General features: G+C 51.8%; 1 protein-coding gene across 2 annotated transcripts; it reads left to right on the forward strand.

Moving 5' to 3' along the window:
• Positions 1-37: 37 nt before the first annotated feature.
• On the forward strand, positions 38-16415 carry LOC133339738 (uncharacterized). Of its 2 annotated transcripts, none has more exons than XM_061547897.1 (7): positions 38-997; positions 5588-5663; positions 6730-6797; positions 7098-7345; positions 10692-10760; positions 12959-13109; positions 14169-16415. In XM_061547897.1, the coding sequence occupies exons 1-7, from the start codon at positions 38-40 to the stop codon at positions 14307-14309; spliced, it is 1713 nt and encodes a 570-aa protein (XP_061403881.1). In that variant the 3' UTR covers positions 14310-16415. The 2 variants fall into 2 exon arrangements, with proteins under 2 accessions (XP_061403881.1, XP_061403882.1); XM_061547898.1 differs by having other exon boundaries at positions 5591-5663.
• Positions 16416-17544: the final 1129 nt, after the last annotated feature.

Here is a 17544-nt window from a genome sequence, read left to right on the forward strand (position 1 = left end):
AGGAAGCGGGGGCAGGGAAAGAGACACAGGCGACTGGATGGAAGACATCGGGGAGAGGGAAGGAGGCCACGTCCAGGAGAGAGGCAGCAGTGGGCGGAGGGATGGAGAGAGTGGGGAGGAAGAGGGGAGCGATGCTAGTGGACAGGGCATCATCATTGTGGAGACACGGTCTCTTTGCACGGAGGAGGCGATGATAACAGAGGATCAGGGGGAGGTGGAGAGGGGGAAAGAGGAGGGGACGGAGGAGGAGGTGAAGGAACCAGATAAGGACGTGGAGATGGAGGAGGTGAAGAGACAGGAGGGGAAGATGGAGGAGGTGACGGGTGCAGAGGAGGTGATGGAGAAGACCATGAAGGAGCAGAGTTTGGGGGCGATGGAGGGGGTCGAGGAAGATGAGGCGAATGAAGTGGAGGAGTCGGCTATTGTCATTACGGAGATTCGCTCTGTGGCCAATGAGTTTGATCAGCAAGGTGGAGGTGAGGATAAGGGAATTCAGGACGAGGAGGTGGAGCTGCCAGCCAGTGTTGTGGGCATAGGCCGGGCTGACGAGTTGGAGGAGGAACAGCAAAGAAGTGAGGGATGTAGGGACCAGGGTGAGCGGGTGCGGCAGACTGGGTATGGAGACCGGGTGAAGGAGAATGAGGAGGTGGCTCAACGAGGTGGTGGTGATGAAAGAGAAGACATGAGAGATGAGTTGAGGGAAATTGATGAGCAAGGGGGAGCAGTAGATAGAAACCGTACTGATGAGGTCAACACCCCGGAGGTTGAGCAGCGACGAGGTGGAGGAGGAGGTGGAGGCACCCAGGATGATGAGATGAAGCCGCCAGGAGGCAATGGAGACGATGAAGAGGAAGCTGGTGTGGCACGAAGAGGAGGTGGCACAGACGAGGAAGCGGAGCAGCACGGAGGAGGAGGTGGAGGAGGTGAAGAGTGCCGGGTGGCGGTTTCGAGTCGTCTGATGGCCGTGCTGCTTCAAGCTTGTGGCGATGTAGCCAAGGTGAGGCAAAAAACAAAGAATCCCCCCACGCAGGCCACACTGACTAAGTGCTGTTTGCGCGGAGTGCCTGTGAGGGGTGGGGGGAGTGTCATCAACAACACGCCCGGCGACCTCAGTCTCCACTGATGATTGCACGACACCAGCTACTCTTTTAAGGCAGTCGATCTAGGGCAGGATTCAGGGCCGGTTTAAATATTTCATTGCTGGTGTTGGCCATGAACGAGAATCGAACTCAGGTGACAGGGGTTTGTGAGGCACTTTGCCCGCTAATTGATGATGTGCCGCTGCTCCCTGCAGAGAAACGGCAGCCGTTACTTCCAAACTTGCTTTTGTTTCTGGGCTCGAGGTGTTTTGACCACAGGCCCAGTGGCCGAGAAAGTCAACCCGCCCACAGCAAAATAGCACTGCGGCTACCTCTCTTTTTGCGCAGGGGTCGTGTTCTTGAAAATGGTGCGTAACTTGAAATCTCGTAAAATGTAATGGACATTTCCCATACGAAATAAAGGAAATGGGTTAGTGTTCGGGAGAGCACGCTATCGAACCTCATTCTTATATCTACATATTTCACAGGTTACAATACATATTATATGTGCAATACTACCATACATGTGTTAAAGATAGTAACAGCCTATTTAAAGAAAGAAAATACAAAAATAATAAAGTAAAACAAAGTGAGTTGCTTGAGTGGCAGTGTTGGGGCTGGTGGTGGAGGGAGTGGAGAGTGGCGGGGATGACGATGGTGGAGATGATGGCGCTTTCAAATGTGTGCACAAGACAAACTTCACGTGGATAAGATCTTCAGAACGGCGTGCGAGAAGGAGATGCTCTTCTGGTGGTTGTCGCGATTGAAACTATGCTGCACGACTAACGATGAGCTTGCAGCGCGCTCCGTGCACCATGGCCCAATGCTCTGGACTGCGTTATTTCAATAACAGTGCGCGCATAACAAAAATGACATTTAAATTAATCTTAACGTGTCCTTTCAAAATCACGTCATATAAATGCACGTAAAAAGCGAGGCGACTTTATCGGAGTCGATGCGTTTCTTAAATTGAGCTTCCAGGTTATACGAAGTTGTGGGGGGGGGGGGGGGTGTAAGAGATGACAATGCGACTCATCTTGAAGTGTGCGAGAGATGAAACAGGAAAGCGTTGTGATTGTGCGGTGTTGTGATCGAACAGTGTGGATAGGTTGAAAGTGGTCGACAGAGGCCTTAACATGCGGGGAGGAGGAGAAATCAGAGTGAGTTTTCACGGGCACAGAGTTAATCATGGTATTAGCAATAGAAGAGCATACTTTGTGGAAGGCTCTTTGCTGGAAGGGGGATCACAGAACAGACCCAGGTGCCGTGAGTTGACTGATGACTGGCAGACGTGCACCACCTGTGCCCCCACCTGTGCCAACTTGCTGGGGTTTATTTGCCAGGCGCTCTGCTCATTGTTGTGAGTGTGGCTTCTTTGCATTCCATTGTTGGAGGGTGACTGCCTCCACCTGGCAAGTAGTATCTGTGACGAGCCTCCTCCACATAGGCCAGTTTTGACACCGCTGCTATCAGTCATTGGCAAGTCCACTCAGCTCCTCATCTTTCTGTACCACATCAACCCATCTCTTCTCTAGCCCATGCCATACCCGTTTGAACTTATTTCGCACCGTACCTAGCCAACTGTACGTAGTTGGGGGATAACAGAATGCTGGTCACCCCACCCTTGACCGAGTGGCTGATCCCTGAGTACAATATGTTATGAGTCTTCGGATGCTTTTAGATCAGGTCATGTAAAGCGTATACTTCCACCGCACTGCTTAAGTATGCCTGGGATCAAGGGCCAGCAAACGTTGAACCCTCCTCTTAATTTCTACAAAAAACAAAGTCCAAGCCTAAAAAGGACTGAACAAAACGGAAACGAATTGCGCCTGCCCACTGACTATAAGACAAGGAACTGCAAATCGTTGAGGTCGACATCTGTGGCCTCGGAGAACTTGCCAACGTGTGCAAGGAGAACGAGAACCTACAGTTGTCATTGTGGTAGAAACATTCCTAGACACCCAGCTGTTTGAGACGGAGCGGACTGCGTTGCAGTACCCAGGTTACACCATTTGCTGCCGAAGAGATTAAACTGCCTTATCCGGAGGGGTATTGCAGTGTACTGCCTACAAGGAATTGCCATCCATCCCAAAGAGATCCAACAGACATGGAACCTATGTGGCTCACAGTCACTTTAAGTTCCTGGAAGCTACTCAAAGGAGCTGTGTGTGCTAACAATGGCATCCTTAACTACCTGGACACTGAAACCCCATAAAAAAATTACAGAGTTTGATGCACATTCCATCATGCTGGTGGGAGACTTCAATGTCCATCATGAAGACTGGCTAGGTAGCTGAACAACAGACTCAGCTGGCTGCCAAGCTCTACAGCTTGCAAGTTGCTTGGGTCTCCAACAGATTGTTGAATTTCCTGTAATGTTATGGAGCTATACATCCACAGCAACATTCTCACCAAAAAGCTATGAGATAAGGCATGGGTTGATGAGAAGTGCAGGAGAGCTCCAAGGGAGAAGCGACACCTCTTCCGCTAGCTCAAGAAAAACAATACTGCCATCATCAAGCTGAAATTTGCCAAAGCAAGACACTTGTACAACCAGGCTGAGAAGCAGGCTAGAAGGAACTACAACATCAAATTCAAGGAGGAGCTTACTGATCGAACCTTAACCAGTAAGAAATGGTAGAGGTTTGTCAACTCCCTTTTAGAAGAGCTGCAAACTCTGACATCCCCGTCATTGTGAACAACGATGTTGCCCATATCATAGCATGGGATAAAACAGAGAAGGTGTTCCGTGAGACCTTTGCAAAGGAATGCCGTCTCCAAGATGCAAAAGTTCCCGTACATGTTCTCTAGCTCCGCCCATTACCTTTTGCCAAGATGGAGTCCCCGCTTCGGATTGGGTTCCGATTACCCAGCGGTGGCCATGCAGATACCCCTTGTCACCCCCTAGGTGGCGCTGTCTCATTACACATGCATAAGGGGCACCACCAGGGCATCCTTCCAACGCTGGAGAATCCATCCCGTGATGCAAATGGTTGTGATGTCACATAGAGTAGCCTGTATGCAATCACCACACTCCCTCAGCAGTTCTCTTTGAAGGTCATCTCTGACCGACGCTCTTCCTGATCTCAGACTCTGGATTGCTCCCCCGTCCTTCCTCAACAGATGACACTTCAGCCATAGTATTTCACAGTAGGTGGCTATTTCCTCCATTATTTGAATCACAGCGGCCCCAGCAGGGTCAAACCCACCTGATCCCTGATGTTATTTGAGCTGAAGGATTTCCCTGCCCCCAAGACCTTACTGAAATGCTCCGCAAACCTGTTCATGGGGGGTCAGAGATCAGATCACCTTTTTTCCCCTTCTGGGTGATCGGTGTGGTACTGTGCAAGTTACTTTTTTTTTAAATTAAATTAAGCAGTGGTTTGTGATTCCATATCCTCGGCAACCTGCGACCACCACTCATCCTTACAGTGGCGCACGGCTCTTTGAACCTCCGAGCGAAGGGTGCGGTAAGCCGCCTCATTCTCCAACATGGGATATTGCCAATGGCGGGAGTGGGCCTGTTGCTTTCTCTCAGCTAGACGGAACACTTCCTCCATCAGCCGCCGATTGATTCTAGCCTTCCCTCCAATAGGCATTGCTTACAGCCACCACCACAGCCTTACTGAGTGGCCACCACCAGAGATGAGGTGGGATGTCGTTCTTTTGGGCCATTCACACAGGCAGCACAGCGATTTTAGCTCACGAATTAACCGTGTTAGTCGTCACTGCCCACCATTACTGCAGCACCCTCCTGAGATAGCCATGGGGCTCACTGATTATTTCCTGGGTGAATGAGCGCAGTGATACCAATGACACAAACACACTTCCCACAGTTTAACATGTAGCAGGCTTTTGCGAGCAATATGATTCATAATAGAGGTTTTTTTTTGGTTAGATTGCGTAAGTATAAATGTGTCGTGAACCCTCCACTCGACGCAGCCAATCAGAAAGGGTTTTTTACGTAAACAAAACGTGCCAATTAGTGACTAGTTCAGCACGAACCGGTTGTGTGTTGGAGAGTAAACTTACGACAACAATTACGATTTGAGTATCGTGATGTTTCGCCGGTAATTACATCCAGCATCATCGGGCGATTTTTGCCAGAATGTACACTGCCCACTACTGCCCGTCTCTTTGACCTCTCCCTGCTCTCTCTTCTCTCACTCTGTCCTCTCTCCTTTCTCTCTCTCCTCTCTCTAGCCATATTTGTTTGTTGTAGTACAGAGTTTGACTGATAACTTTAATCTAAATTGTCTTATGGTTGTTATTGTTTGACTTGCATCCCACTGGGATTTTTGCACACATCATTGATATACGGTGCTTTTTCTGGAAGACTTTGCTGTTTTTTCCTGGATTTTTCTGTTTGAGCGTAGTCACTTTAAGATGTTTCTTGTTCATGTTTTTGTTTGTTGCTGTTGCACCTGATTCAAGAGCTGAATGGCTCACAGGGCTATACCAAATGAATGCAACTGAAAACTCTCTCTCTCTCCCCATGTGTGTCTCAGAAGAAGGGGGGAGAAGAGCCAGCCGATGGGGGTGACGTCGCTGCCAGTCTGATGGATCTCGATGCTCGGGCCCGAGGTGGGAGACCTTTCACTTGCCCGTGCTGGCCCTGTCACTGTCTCCTGTTCCTCCCTTTTAAACGGCGGCACGGTTAGAATCCGGCATGGTTAGAATCCGGCAGGCTGCCCTGATTTATTATTATCATTTATTAATCTGCGCTGATGTATGAGCTGTGCAATCGTATTGCGCGCCGACCGCTTTGCAGTCGTTTGGAGGTGTTAACTGCCTCGCCTGGTATACAGGAGGTTCATGGGTTCGATCCCGACCCTGACGATGCCTGCTGCTGTATATTTGTAGTCTGCATCTTTCTCGCCCCATGGTCACGTGGATTTTGTCTCCGGGTCCTCGGGTTTTTCCCTCCACATTTATAATTATCGACATCACGCATCGAGAGCATTTGCCTGCTGCTATAAACGTCCACGTGATGCTGATGATGATAAGCCGCTTGATTGAGCTGCTACCGTTCGTGACGGCCAGATCGCTTCTGAAAAAAGCTGCACAACTCATTTGGGGGCCTTACACCTGGTAAATAAATAAATGCTGCTGTGACATCGTTTACGAGAGTTAGATTGCGTAAATGTAAATATGTCGTTAAACCCGCCACCACCAGACACAACCAATTGGTAAGGTTTTTTTTTACGAAAACAAAACGTGCCAATTCGTTAATAATACAGCACACCGGTTGTGTGTTGGAGAGTAATTGTAAATGTCGTAATGGGTTGACTCTCCACCACACCGGTGTGCTGTACTAGTAAGGTATTGGCAGGTTTAACGGCACAACTTTTATATTCATGCGATCTCTAACCCAAAACACTCGGTAAAGGAATGGCCATTGTGTATGGCCATCGCAAGTCCAAATGTTGACAAAAACTCAGCCGCACATTGTTCAGTTGGGGATCACAGCACCAGCTGCATTGGGTCCTTGCTATACAAGCCTGGCAGGAGCCCTCCTCAAAATAAAGAGTCATGGTCTTGGCTGAACGAGCGGTGGGGATGGCGTTGGTGGTGACTATGATGAGAGTGCGGCTACTAAACGGGGGGACCTATGTGTGACCCCCCCCTCCTCCTCTACCCCCCGGCCCAGCCGCCCACATTGCCACAGAGATGGAGGCAGCACAGATGGGCAGCCCCTCCTCTCCGCCCCTGGACCAGGTGTGTACCCACAGTGCACTGTGCTGTTGATGGTGGTGGTGGTGGTGATGTTGGGTCGCATGAATGATGATGCTTTGTGATGATAGGTGGTTGTGGTGATGATTGTGATGATGATTTTGGTGATGGTTGTGATGATGATTTTGGTGATGGTTGTGATGATGATAATGATTGTGTTGATGATGATGATGATGTTGGAGGTGGTGATGATGTTGGTGATGGTGATGATGTTGGTGATGGTGATGATGTTGGTGATGATTGTGATGATGTTGGTGATGATTGTGATCGCGTGACACCCCACAGTGCCACAACAATTTTGACACCCACTCGGACCAAGACAATGAAGAGAGAGACGAGGAGGAGGACGACGAGGAGGAGGACGACGAGGAGGATGAAGATGAGGAGGATGAAGATGAGGAGGATGAGGAGGAGGATGAGGAGGAGGATGAAGAGGAGGATGAAGAGGAGGAGGCCTGGCATGAAGACGACCATGACTACACATCACAGTTCATGCACAACGGGCTTGCACAGAACCCACAGATCTGCAAACAGTGAGAACCACAGAGCGACCATGTGCCATGGTCCACAGTGAGACTCAGGGAGACCAGGTCCCAGAGAGACCAGGTTCCAGGGAGACTGGGACCCAGGGTCCCCAGTGTGTACGTGTGTCTGTGTGTCTGATTGTGTCCATGTGTGTTTGTTTTTGTCTTTTGTGCGTGTTTGTTTATGACGCCGTCTGGCCAAACCCCAAATGGCGGGGCCAGACTGAACCCCGTTTTCGGGGTTCCTCCAGAAACAGAAAACCACTGCAGTTGGCCATGTGGAATATCCGAATGCTCGTTGCGGAGGAAAGGCTGCCTTTCCTTTTTCGCCTGGACCTCTGGAATACAAGAGATCTGGTGGTGCTGGTTCTGACTCTAGTCACCATGAGGTGTTGTACGGTCTTCCACTTGGGAGCGGTACACTGCCAAATAACAGGCAGTGGCTCTGCTTCTGTACGAAAGGATTGAAGGGGGCGAGGGCGTGTGGAGGCGAGGCGTGGGAAGCTGTAAGGTCCAGGCTACTGTGGGCTTGCCTCCCCATTAAAGGAAGGCGAGCAATGGTGGAGGGTTGGAGACTTCCGTCCCCACCGAAGATGAACATTGGTGGTGGGACGCAGGCAAGGCTGATGAATTTGATGCCTCCCATGACCTGTTCCAGGTGCTAGCTGAAGTGGCCCCCTTGAGTTAGAGTCATCCTGCTGGGTTGTGATGCAGGCAATTGGGCCGGAGTGATTGGAAGGCATGGGCCAGATCAGCTCGGTAACAACGGAAGGAGGCTGCTAGACTTCTGTGTAGCCCATAGGCTTGTAATTACCAACATGTTCTTCGGCATCGGCAGACACACAACATCATGGATGCACGCCGGGTCCAAGCAAGAACATCTGCTGGACCATATAGTGACGGAACAGCGGATGTGGACCTATGTCCTTGACAATATAACCTGCCGTGGAGGCACCTGCCCCCTGACCATCGGTCTGTTATCTTCAAGATATGCCTGTCATATTTCCATTGTGGTGGTGGGGAAGACTGTTTTAATCGCTTTCGGCTGTGGTTGGAATTATTCCCACCCTCCTGATGCCGGAAAAAAATGGTTGAGGTTCGGGATTGTGGCTCAGGAGGAGGTGTTCTGGCTGGCTGAGAAAAACTGACGGGCCCACTCCCGCCATCTATAACATCCCACGTTAGAGAATGAGGAGGCTTACCGCAGCCTTCACTCAGAGGTTCGGACAACCATGTAGCTCTGCAAGGATGAGTGGTGGTTGTGGGCCGCTGAGGAGATGGAAACTGCCCTCAGTAGCTCGTGATCCCACTTTATGTCCTTCAAAAAAGTAACTTGCAGAGCCACACATAAGACCGTCCTTAAGGGAAAGAATGGTGACCCGATCTCCAACCCCCAGGAACATGTCTGCAGGTTTTACTGAACATATCAGTAAGGTGTTGGATGAGGGTAAACTCCTCAGCCTAGATAACATCATGGGGCAAGGTGGAGTTTGACCCTACTAGGGGCTATTGTGCCTTTAATATTGGACGAAGTGTCCACTCCCTGTGGTAGTGGCTGGCTGAGGATGCCGTCTATTGAGGAAGGATGAGGAGCGATCCAGAGTCTTGACAGCAGGTTTAGTGGGGCGGGCAGTGATGATCTCCAAAGTGTGTATGCAGACTGCCCTATGTGGCATTACAACTGTGGACCACAGGACAGGTTCATCAGAATTGGAGGGATCCCCTCCAATTCTGAAGGGAGACCGTTCTGAAGGGAGACCGTTCTGAAGGGAGACCGTTCTGATTGTAACTACAGGGGCATCTCCCTCCTCAGTGTGAGTCCAGGAAGGTAGTGATTATTCAACATCGCCCCCTTGCCAGGCAGCGTGCTGAGGAGAGGTTTATGGAGCCTCAATGTGGTTTCAGGCCAGGGCGGTCCAATACAGGCAGCATTTTCTTTGTCCGTCTGCTTTAGCAAAGGTGTAGGGAATTTCAGTGGGATCTACATCTATACTTTATTGACCTGGTCAAGGCCTATGATATCATCAATAAGCCAGGGCTCTGGGTTATTGGTCCTGATTTTGGGGTCCCTCTGACCCTATGATTATAATCATTCGTGACCTTCACAATGGTGGGCATGTCGGGGGTAAAGCTGTATGTCTGGTAGTTTAATTAATTCACATATTTGACCACGTAGTTCGATAAGCTTTACATAGCTGTACCATAGGAATTTCTATCTGTTACAGATACAATGGGAGGCTAATTGATGTCTGGGTGCGGTCAAGGGATGACTCCCTATTGGACAACCATGTTATGTATGCTGATTAACTGCTGGTTGCTGCTCACTCTGAGAATGAGTTGGAGGCGCTGCTGCTGAATATGGATAGTATGATTATGACCAATTCTGGTTTTTCAGCAGAGGTCTCCGAAGCAGTCGAGGGGCGTTATCTGTCAAGAAACTACCTGGCCAGTCACTCCACATGAAGCTCTGCGTCTTCTCGGCCACAGTTATTGCCCTCCCTTTATGTTTGTGAAATGTGGATCCCTCTAATGGAACATCTGTGCCAGTTTAAAATATTAAGGCTGGCCTGCCGATGTCCCATCCTAGGTTTAACCAAGCTGAATTGTGGGAGGCGCTCACAATTCCTTGGAAGATCTGGACACTGTCCCATTGGTGAGCTCCTCCAGCAGGCCAGGCTGCGTTGGCTGGGTCATGTCGCCCGCATGTCTAGCCACCACTTGGCCAGACCGCTTTTGTTTGGCTGGATAGAGGGGGCTAAACTAGCACTGCACTGGCTATAAAAGAGTTGGGCTGATGTGGTAGAGGAGGATGTGGAGCTGAGTGCACGTGCCGATGACTGGTACCAGTGGTGTCAATTTCGGTCTCTGAAGGATGCTACTGGGCATTTGCAGGCAGTCACCCTCCAGCAACAATAGAGGGCAGAGGAGCGACGATCAAAACAACGAGCGGAACGCCATGTGGTTGGGACACAGCAGGTTGCCACCCATAGCACCTGGGTCTGTCCCGTGACCTGCTAGCGGGCGTTCAACACTTCACATGGCCTTAGCGTGCACATAGCCTGGCACAAACGCCATGGTGACGTCACCGCCACTTAGTGGAAAATAGTGGTTGTATATGTACTTGTGTGTGTGTGTATATATGTATATGTACTTGTGTGTGTGTGTGTATATATGTATATGTACTTGTGTGTGTGTGTGTGTATGTATACACGTGTGTGTGTATGTATGTACACGTGTATATATGTACACGTGTATATATGTACACGTGTGTGCGTGTATATATGTACACGTGTGTGCGTGTATATATGTACGTGTGTGCGTATACTTATGTACACGTGTGTGTGTGTCTCTGCAGACCGTGCATCCTTCTTATGGACTCGCTTCGTGGTCCAAACCGAGACCACGTGTTCGACACCATCTGGGAGTAAGTGCCGGGCTGTGGGCGTGTGGGTCGCATTGATTCACCTGGGCAAATAGATCCCATACACACACGGGCAAAACACAACCATCTCCTACGTGTAGCCCACACGGCCTTTTGGGACAAGTGCTGTTAGTGAGCACCTATTTCGGCCGGCATGGACACGAAAATGGGCGGTGTGCCCAGCACCACCTGGGTGCCAGTCTCTCCACTGCTGATGTTCAATACTCATGACACCAGGTGTTCATTTGAGGCTGAGTCGACCTAGGGGAGGCCCAGGACCAGTTCAGATAATCATCACTCGTGTTGCCCGTGAGCGGGAATCGAATCCGGGTCGCCAAGTTCATAGATCAGTGCGCTAGCCACTGCGCCACCGCTCCCAACACGTGGAGAGAAACCTCATCATCATCGTTATAGCGCTTGGTTGCCTAGGAATGCCGCACTTGGTCTCAAGCCTCGTTTTCAGGAGGGTACTGCCAAGTTATCACTGTACTAGCACACACTAAACAAACAAAGATCCCCCATATAGACAGGAAGACTTTTGGGGCAAGTGCTGTTTGCGAGCACCGATGAAGGCCGGAACGGTACGCGAGGGGGTGGGTGGCCAGCACCACTCCCAAACCGCCTTTGTCTCCCCAGTAGCAATGTTTTACACACCACACAGATGCCAATTTGAGGCCGAGTCGACCTAGGGGAGGCCCAGGACCGGTTAAAATAGTCGTCACCGGTGTTCGCCGTGAGCGGGAATCGAACTCTGCTCGCTGGGTTCATAGTGCAGCGCGCAAACCGCTACACTTCCGCTCCCCACAAACAGACACACACACACCTGCGTGTGTTAGAATTAAAAGTTTATCAAAAAATTATAGTGGAACATGAGTGGTTGAGTTAGTGGGGAACTTCCTCACCAAGTTAAGCGAGTAAGTTGATGAGTTAGTGTGAGTGGGGGATTCAGTGAGTTTCTAGGTGTGAGATTGGGTGTGACTACAATGAGTGATTTTGATGGTGTGATTTGCGCGACTGAGTGACTGGGTGAGTGTCCATGCATGAGTGATGTGATGTTGGTGATGGTAACATAAGCGATTGTGTTCGTGGTGGTGATGTTCATGCTGAGGGGAAATGAGGTGGTGTTCAGTGCTGTGGCTCATGCAGCTATGGCTGTATTTAGTAAACAGTCCAGACGTCCCCAGGTGTTTTGGCTACCTCAGAAAATCAACAGAGGTTTGGAGAGCTGTGCGGCGCTGCAAGGATGAGTGGAGGTCGCGGGTTTGCTGAGGAGATGGAAACTGCCCTCAGTAGCTCGTGATCCCTCTAACTCCTTCAAAAAAGTAACTTGCAGAGCCACACATTCTACCATCCTTAAAGGAAAGAATGGTGAGCCGATCTTTGACCCCCAGGAACATGTCTGCAGGTTTTTTTGAGCATATCAGTGAGGTGTTGGGTGAGGGGGATACTCCTCAGCTCGGATAACATCATGGGGCAAGGTGGAGTTTGACCCTACTGGGGGCTACTGTGCCTTTAATATTGGAGGAAGTGTCCACTCCCTGTGGTTGTGGCTGGCTGAGGGTGCCGTCTGTTGAGGAAGGACAGGGGGGGGGGGAGCAATCAACAGTCTGAGAGCAGGTAAAGCGGCACGCAGCAATGGTCTCCCAAGTCTGCGCAGACTGCCCTATGTGACATTATTTAAACTTTAATTTCCTATCTGCCCCCGGAGCCATTGTTGGCAATGGTGGTGATGATGGTAGTGGTGGTGATGACAGTGGTGGTGTTGGCAATGGTGGTGATAGTGGTGGTGCTGATGTTGGTGATGGTGGTAATGGTAGTGGTGGTGATGGCAGTGGTGGTGTTGGCAATGGTGGTGATGGTGTTGATGGTGGGTGGTGTTGGCAGTGGTGGAGACGGTGGTGGTGATGTTGGTGAATGGCGATAGTGATGACGATGGTGTTGATGATAGTGGTGGTGATGATGATGTTGCCAATGGTGGGGATAGTCGTGATGGTGATAATGGTGTTGGCAATAGCGGGGATTGTGGTGGTGCTGTTGACGAAGATGGTGGTGGTCGTTGGTGAAAGTTTGTGGTGACGATAGTAGTTGTTGGTAATGGTGATGATGGTGGTGATGGTGTTAATGGTATTGGTGATGATGGCAGTGATGGTGGGGATGGTGGTTGTTGTTGGTGGTGATGATGGTGGTTGTTGGTTATGTAGGTACTTGGAGGAGGAGTGGGAGGCAAGGCGGGGCACGCGGAGGCGCTTCAGCAGGGACACGATGCCCGCGTGCTCCGTGCTGCTGCCTCAGCAGGACAACTTCAGCGACTGCGGGGTCTTCCTGCTGCAATACGTCGAGAGTTTCCTCAAGGTGAGAAGCACACCCGCTGTCCAGCAGCCGATGCACCTGCGATTTAGCACGGTTGGCTATGTCCGGTGCGAAAGAAGTTGAACGCACACACACACACACGTACACATACCCTGTCCAATGTTGGTTGGTGGAGAATTGGGAGGCCCCCTCCATCCCGTAGTGGATTGCACCTGGCCGTGTGCATGCATGCACGCGTGTGTGTGTGCTTGTGTGTGCCCGTGCTTGTGTGTACATGCGTGGGCTGTTGCCCCACACAAAGCTTCGGGTCTTCTCGGCCACGGTCATGCCCTCCCTTCTCTTTGCTTGAGAAATGTGGACGCCCCCCCCCCCCCCTCGTGGAACATTTTTGCCGGTTAGAAACATTTGGGCTGGCCTACCTACAATGCATCCTGGGTTTAACCCAGCTGGATTGCGTAAGGAGCTCACAAATCCTTGAAAGGTCTGGACGAGGTCACTTTAGTGAGCTCTTCTGGCAGGCAAGGCTGCGTTGGCTGGGTCATATAGCCTGCATGCCCAGCCACCACATGGCTAAACAGTTTTTGTTTGGCCAGATAGAGGGGGCGAAACGGGCGACTGAAATACGTCAAGTTGCCACAGTGGGGCATCAGCCAGTCATCTCAGTTAACCCATGCCACCTGGGTCTTTCCCGTGACCTCCTCCTGGCAGCGGGCGTTCAAAACTTCGTGGCCTTAAAGTGCACCAGCCTTGCACAAGCGCTGTGGTGATGTCACCGCCACCTAGTGGCGATTGGCGGTTGTTGTCTGAGGTTTACATGCGGACGTGTAGCGGTTAGCGTGCTGTGCTATGAATCCGGCGACCCGAGTTTGATTCTCGCTCACGGCCAACACCGGTCACGATTATCTGAACCGGTCCTGGGCCTCCTCTAGGTCGACTCAGTTTCAAATTATTACCTGGTGCGGTGTGTAGTAAACATCGCCACTGGGGAGACAAAGGCGTTCGGACGCGGTGCTGATCACCCACCCCCTTGTGTGCCACAGTGCCAGCCTTCATAGACGCTGCTCGCTAACAGCATGTTTGTCTTTGTGTGTGTGTGTGGAGACGCCCGTGACAAGTTTCGACCTCCCCATGCGCCTGGACGGGTGGTTCCCCCCGGCCGCCACTCGCCACAAGAGGCAGGAGATTAAAGAGCTCATCCTGGCCCTGCACCAGCAGCAGAAGGAGCAGCAGCGCAATGCGTGAATGCGCCCACTGCTGCAGCATTGTCGCTCAGCCGGCTGCAGCATCGTCGCTCAGCCGGTCGCAGCATCGTCGCTCAGCCGGCCGCAGCGTCGTCGTTCAGCCGCAGCGTCGTCGTTCATACACAGCGTCGCTCAGCCACAGCGTCGTCGCTCAGCCGGCCGCAGCGTCGTCGTTCATCCGCAGCGTCGTCGTTCAACCACTGCGTCATCGTTCAGCCGCAGCGTCGTCGTTCAGCCGCAGCGTCGTCGTTCAGCCGCAGCGTCGTCATTGCTCAGCAACAGCGTCATCGCAAGCCACAGCATCATCACCTGGACCAGGGGCGGCTGTCTTTTTTATATCAAAGTGCTTTCTCAGGAAAGCGCTGGGTGGGTGTAGGGGGAGGGGGGGCGTGCTCTGGAATTTTATGCGGGGGGGGGTGGAATGGGGGTGGGGAGGAGCACGATGGGATAATGGAGCGAGGAGCAGCTACCGAACCCGACCACGGACAGCGTCAGAAGACACGACGACGTGTTTTTTTTTTTATCAAGCGAGAGCGGCGCCCACCCCCAGTGACCAAATTGGCGTGAGTGGCGGTGACGTCATTATTTGTCGTAGTTACCGTCGTGGTCGTCGTTGTCGTCGTTGTCGTCGTTGTCGTGGTGGTGATGATTCCCCGGTGGGGTCGCAATGTCCCTCGTTTGCTGCGTTTGATTTCGAGGGCGGCGGCGGTGAGCACCGGACGTTGAAGCGACCCTGCGGTTTGGGAGGCCCACGCAGCGATCCGCTGTCCACGGGAGAGTGGGTGATGGGGGTGGGCGAAGAGGGGGAGCGCGTTGGGGCCGGCACGATGGAATGAGTTCTGGGAGAAGTGCTAGAGAATCCCCGGGATAGACGGCGCCCGTCGCGACGAACTTATAGGGGCCGCACACACTGGTGGGCGACTCTGTGTGGGGTGACTGTGTGGGGGGTGACTGTGGGGGCACACAGTGACTTTGTGGAGCGACTCTGTGGGGGGGGTGACCCTTTGTGGCGGGCAACTCTGTGGAACGTCTCTGTCAGCAACTCTGTGTGCCACTGATTGGTCCCCCCCCACCACCCGCAGCAAGAAAGCCGGTGCCTCCGATTGACTTGACGCATGTGACAAGGACGACGACGACCCTATTTGTTGACACGCGTGACGGTGCGTGTTGGTGTGCGTGTGGAGAAGGTTGTCGGGATCTCATTTACGTACGATTGTCTCGCTGGCCACACACACAGCGAGTGGCTCATTTGCGACGCTTGGGAATTCACAAACTGAACGTTAACAAACGGGATCGGACGATGCTGACGAGATGGTGCAAATGAGGGACGGGGGCCATACAATCGAGACAACAGCCGGTTGACACTGCTTGCTAGAGCAGAGCACGACACGAGCCCTCGACTTTGCAGGATTGGGAATTGTTACGCAGCTAGGATCGATCGGCTCAGCGGCGAATGTTCGTCGGCAGTAAGATAAACGACCGCAGAGGTTCAGCCCCCTGTGTGTGCAGCAGCTGTGTCCCAGGCAGTCGGTAACCGGGCCGAGACCGCCAACGACTCCAACGCTTGAGTGAAGGCCATTGATGTCTCGGGGGCGGCCGATGGCTTGCTCGCAAAGTTGAACGCAGGGATCTATCGTTAGATCGCGATGGTGGTTGGGGGGGGGTGACGTCCCAGAGTCGCTGTCGACTCAGCAATTGGGACCTACGCAGAGGGGGGGGACCCAAGGAGATGCCGCAATACCCCCCCCCCTGCATTTCCCCTCCTTACCCCCACAGTTCACAGGTGTGGATGAGTCCTCCCCAAAGTTCATGGTTCTCTCTCTCACACCCCAACAACAACAAAATAACAACGCGAATTTTGACTCCGTTGGTTTTTTTGCAGTGCCGATGGAGCCGCACCCCCAACCCCACCCCCTCCCCCGTGGTGAATGCCGCGGCTGGTGTAGATTTCCTTAAATCTCCGTTTGTCGTTAACATTATTTGTGTTGAAGTGGCTTCCTTTGGTTCGTCTGCCCTGTAAATACGATTTCACAGCAAAAACTCGGTTCTAATAAATCACGTTTGACTCGATCATCTTCGTTTTTATTTAAGTTTGATGTCTACAATAAAACCCTCGTGAATTCACAAACTTTCTTGTCTTTGTTTACAGTTAACTATTGTAGTTTCAGCCCTTTGTCAGCCCACTGCTCAATGATAATCGGTACCTAGTAGTATGTCTAATGTTAGCTACAACTGAATGATAAGTAACCATTCATATGGCATGTTAACTATTCATATAACAGTTTTACCACTGCGGAATCTTCTCTTCGTGTCTCTACCCCAGAGGCAATGCCCCCCCCACCTCCCAGTGCTGAGCAAATCTTGGCGCTCGCAGGTCACTCATTGTAAGATCCAGGGCAGTGCAGGGGGCCCGCACAGAGCGAGCAGTGACGTTTGTGTGGCATGGGATAGAGAGTGAACAAGTGAGTGGTTGAGGAAGCGAGTGAGTAGTGGCAGCAGCTCCTCTGGTTGTATGGCACGGGATGGCGAGTGAGTGATTGAGTAAGTGGGTGAGTGAGCGAGTGAGGATTGCCACCCCTTGCAGTGGAGGGGTTTGCGTGTTCTCATGATCCCGAGAGCGAAGCTGTCTGGAGCCTTGTGCTCCTGGTATCGTCACCCATGGCGGCAAGTTCAAAGGGTAGGTTCCAACCTTAAATCGATCCAAGAAGTCTATATCAACGTCCGAACCGGCAGAGACTGTGGGTCTCAACAGCTGTGAAGGCGGACGAAGGCTGCAGCGGGAGAAGTGGCTCCAGTCGCGGCTCACCATGCCACTGGACCCAGCCACTGGCCTGTCAAGGTGGTGTGGATCCCACCCACGCCCCGGGGTCCCCATGTAAATTAACTCTTAAGTGCAGGCTTTTGTCAGGTGAGGGAAAGTCCTGCAGAGATGGACGATTGGTGAAGGGGGCAGGGCAGTGAACCTGGAAGCCCTCGGTCAAGACACTGCATGTAGGTAGTGCATGTGTGATAGTCATTGGACATCCGCACTGGGATGGATGGGGCCTTCAGCAGCAACATCTGCGGCTGAGCAGTCTTTAGAATGCCCTCTGCTCACCCTCAAATGGGGGAAGGGTTTAGAAAAGGAGCCCTCAACATAGGCTATCCCATATTTCCTGACTGGGAAACCGCACCAAGCGGGATCACCATACTTGCGGTCAAACAGAAGCTAAACAAACAAAAAGAAAGATACATTT

Source organism: Lethenteron reissneri, unplaced genomic scaffold (assembly GCF_015708825.2).
Source record: "Lethenteron reissneri isolate LAM-NWPU_2019-01 unplaced genomic scaffold, ASM1570882v1 scaffold_214, whole genome shotgun sequence".
Classification (NCBI taxonomy): domain Eukaryota; kingdom Metazoa; phylum Chordata; class Hyperoartia; order Petromyzontiformes; family Petromyzontidae; genus Lethenteron; species Lethenteron reissneri.

Bases quoted from the DNA above. Each gene is read 5' to 3' on its own strand.
- LOC133339738 (XM_061547897.1), top strand. From the start codon at position 38: ATGGAAGACATCGGGGAGAGGGAAGGAGGCCACGTCCAGGAGAGAGGC. The intron at 998-5,587 runs GTGAGGCAAAAA...TGTGTGTCTCAG, and splicing joins CTTGTGGCGATGTAGCCAAG to AAGAAGGGGGGAGAAGAGCC. The intron at 7,346-10,691 runs GTGAGAACCACA...GTGTCTCTGCAG, and splicing joins AACCCACAGATCTGCAAACA to ACCGTGCATCCTTCTTATGG.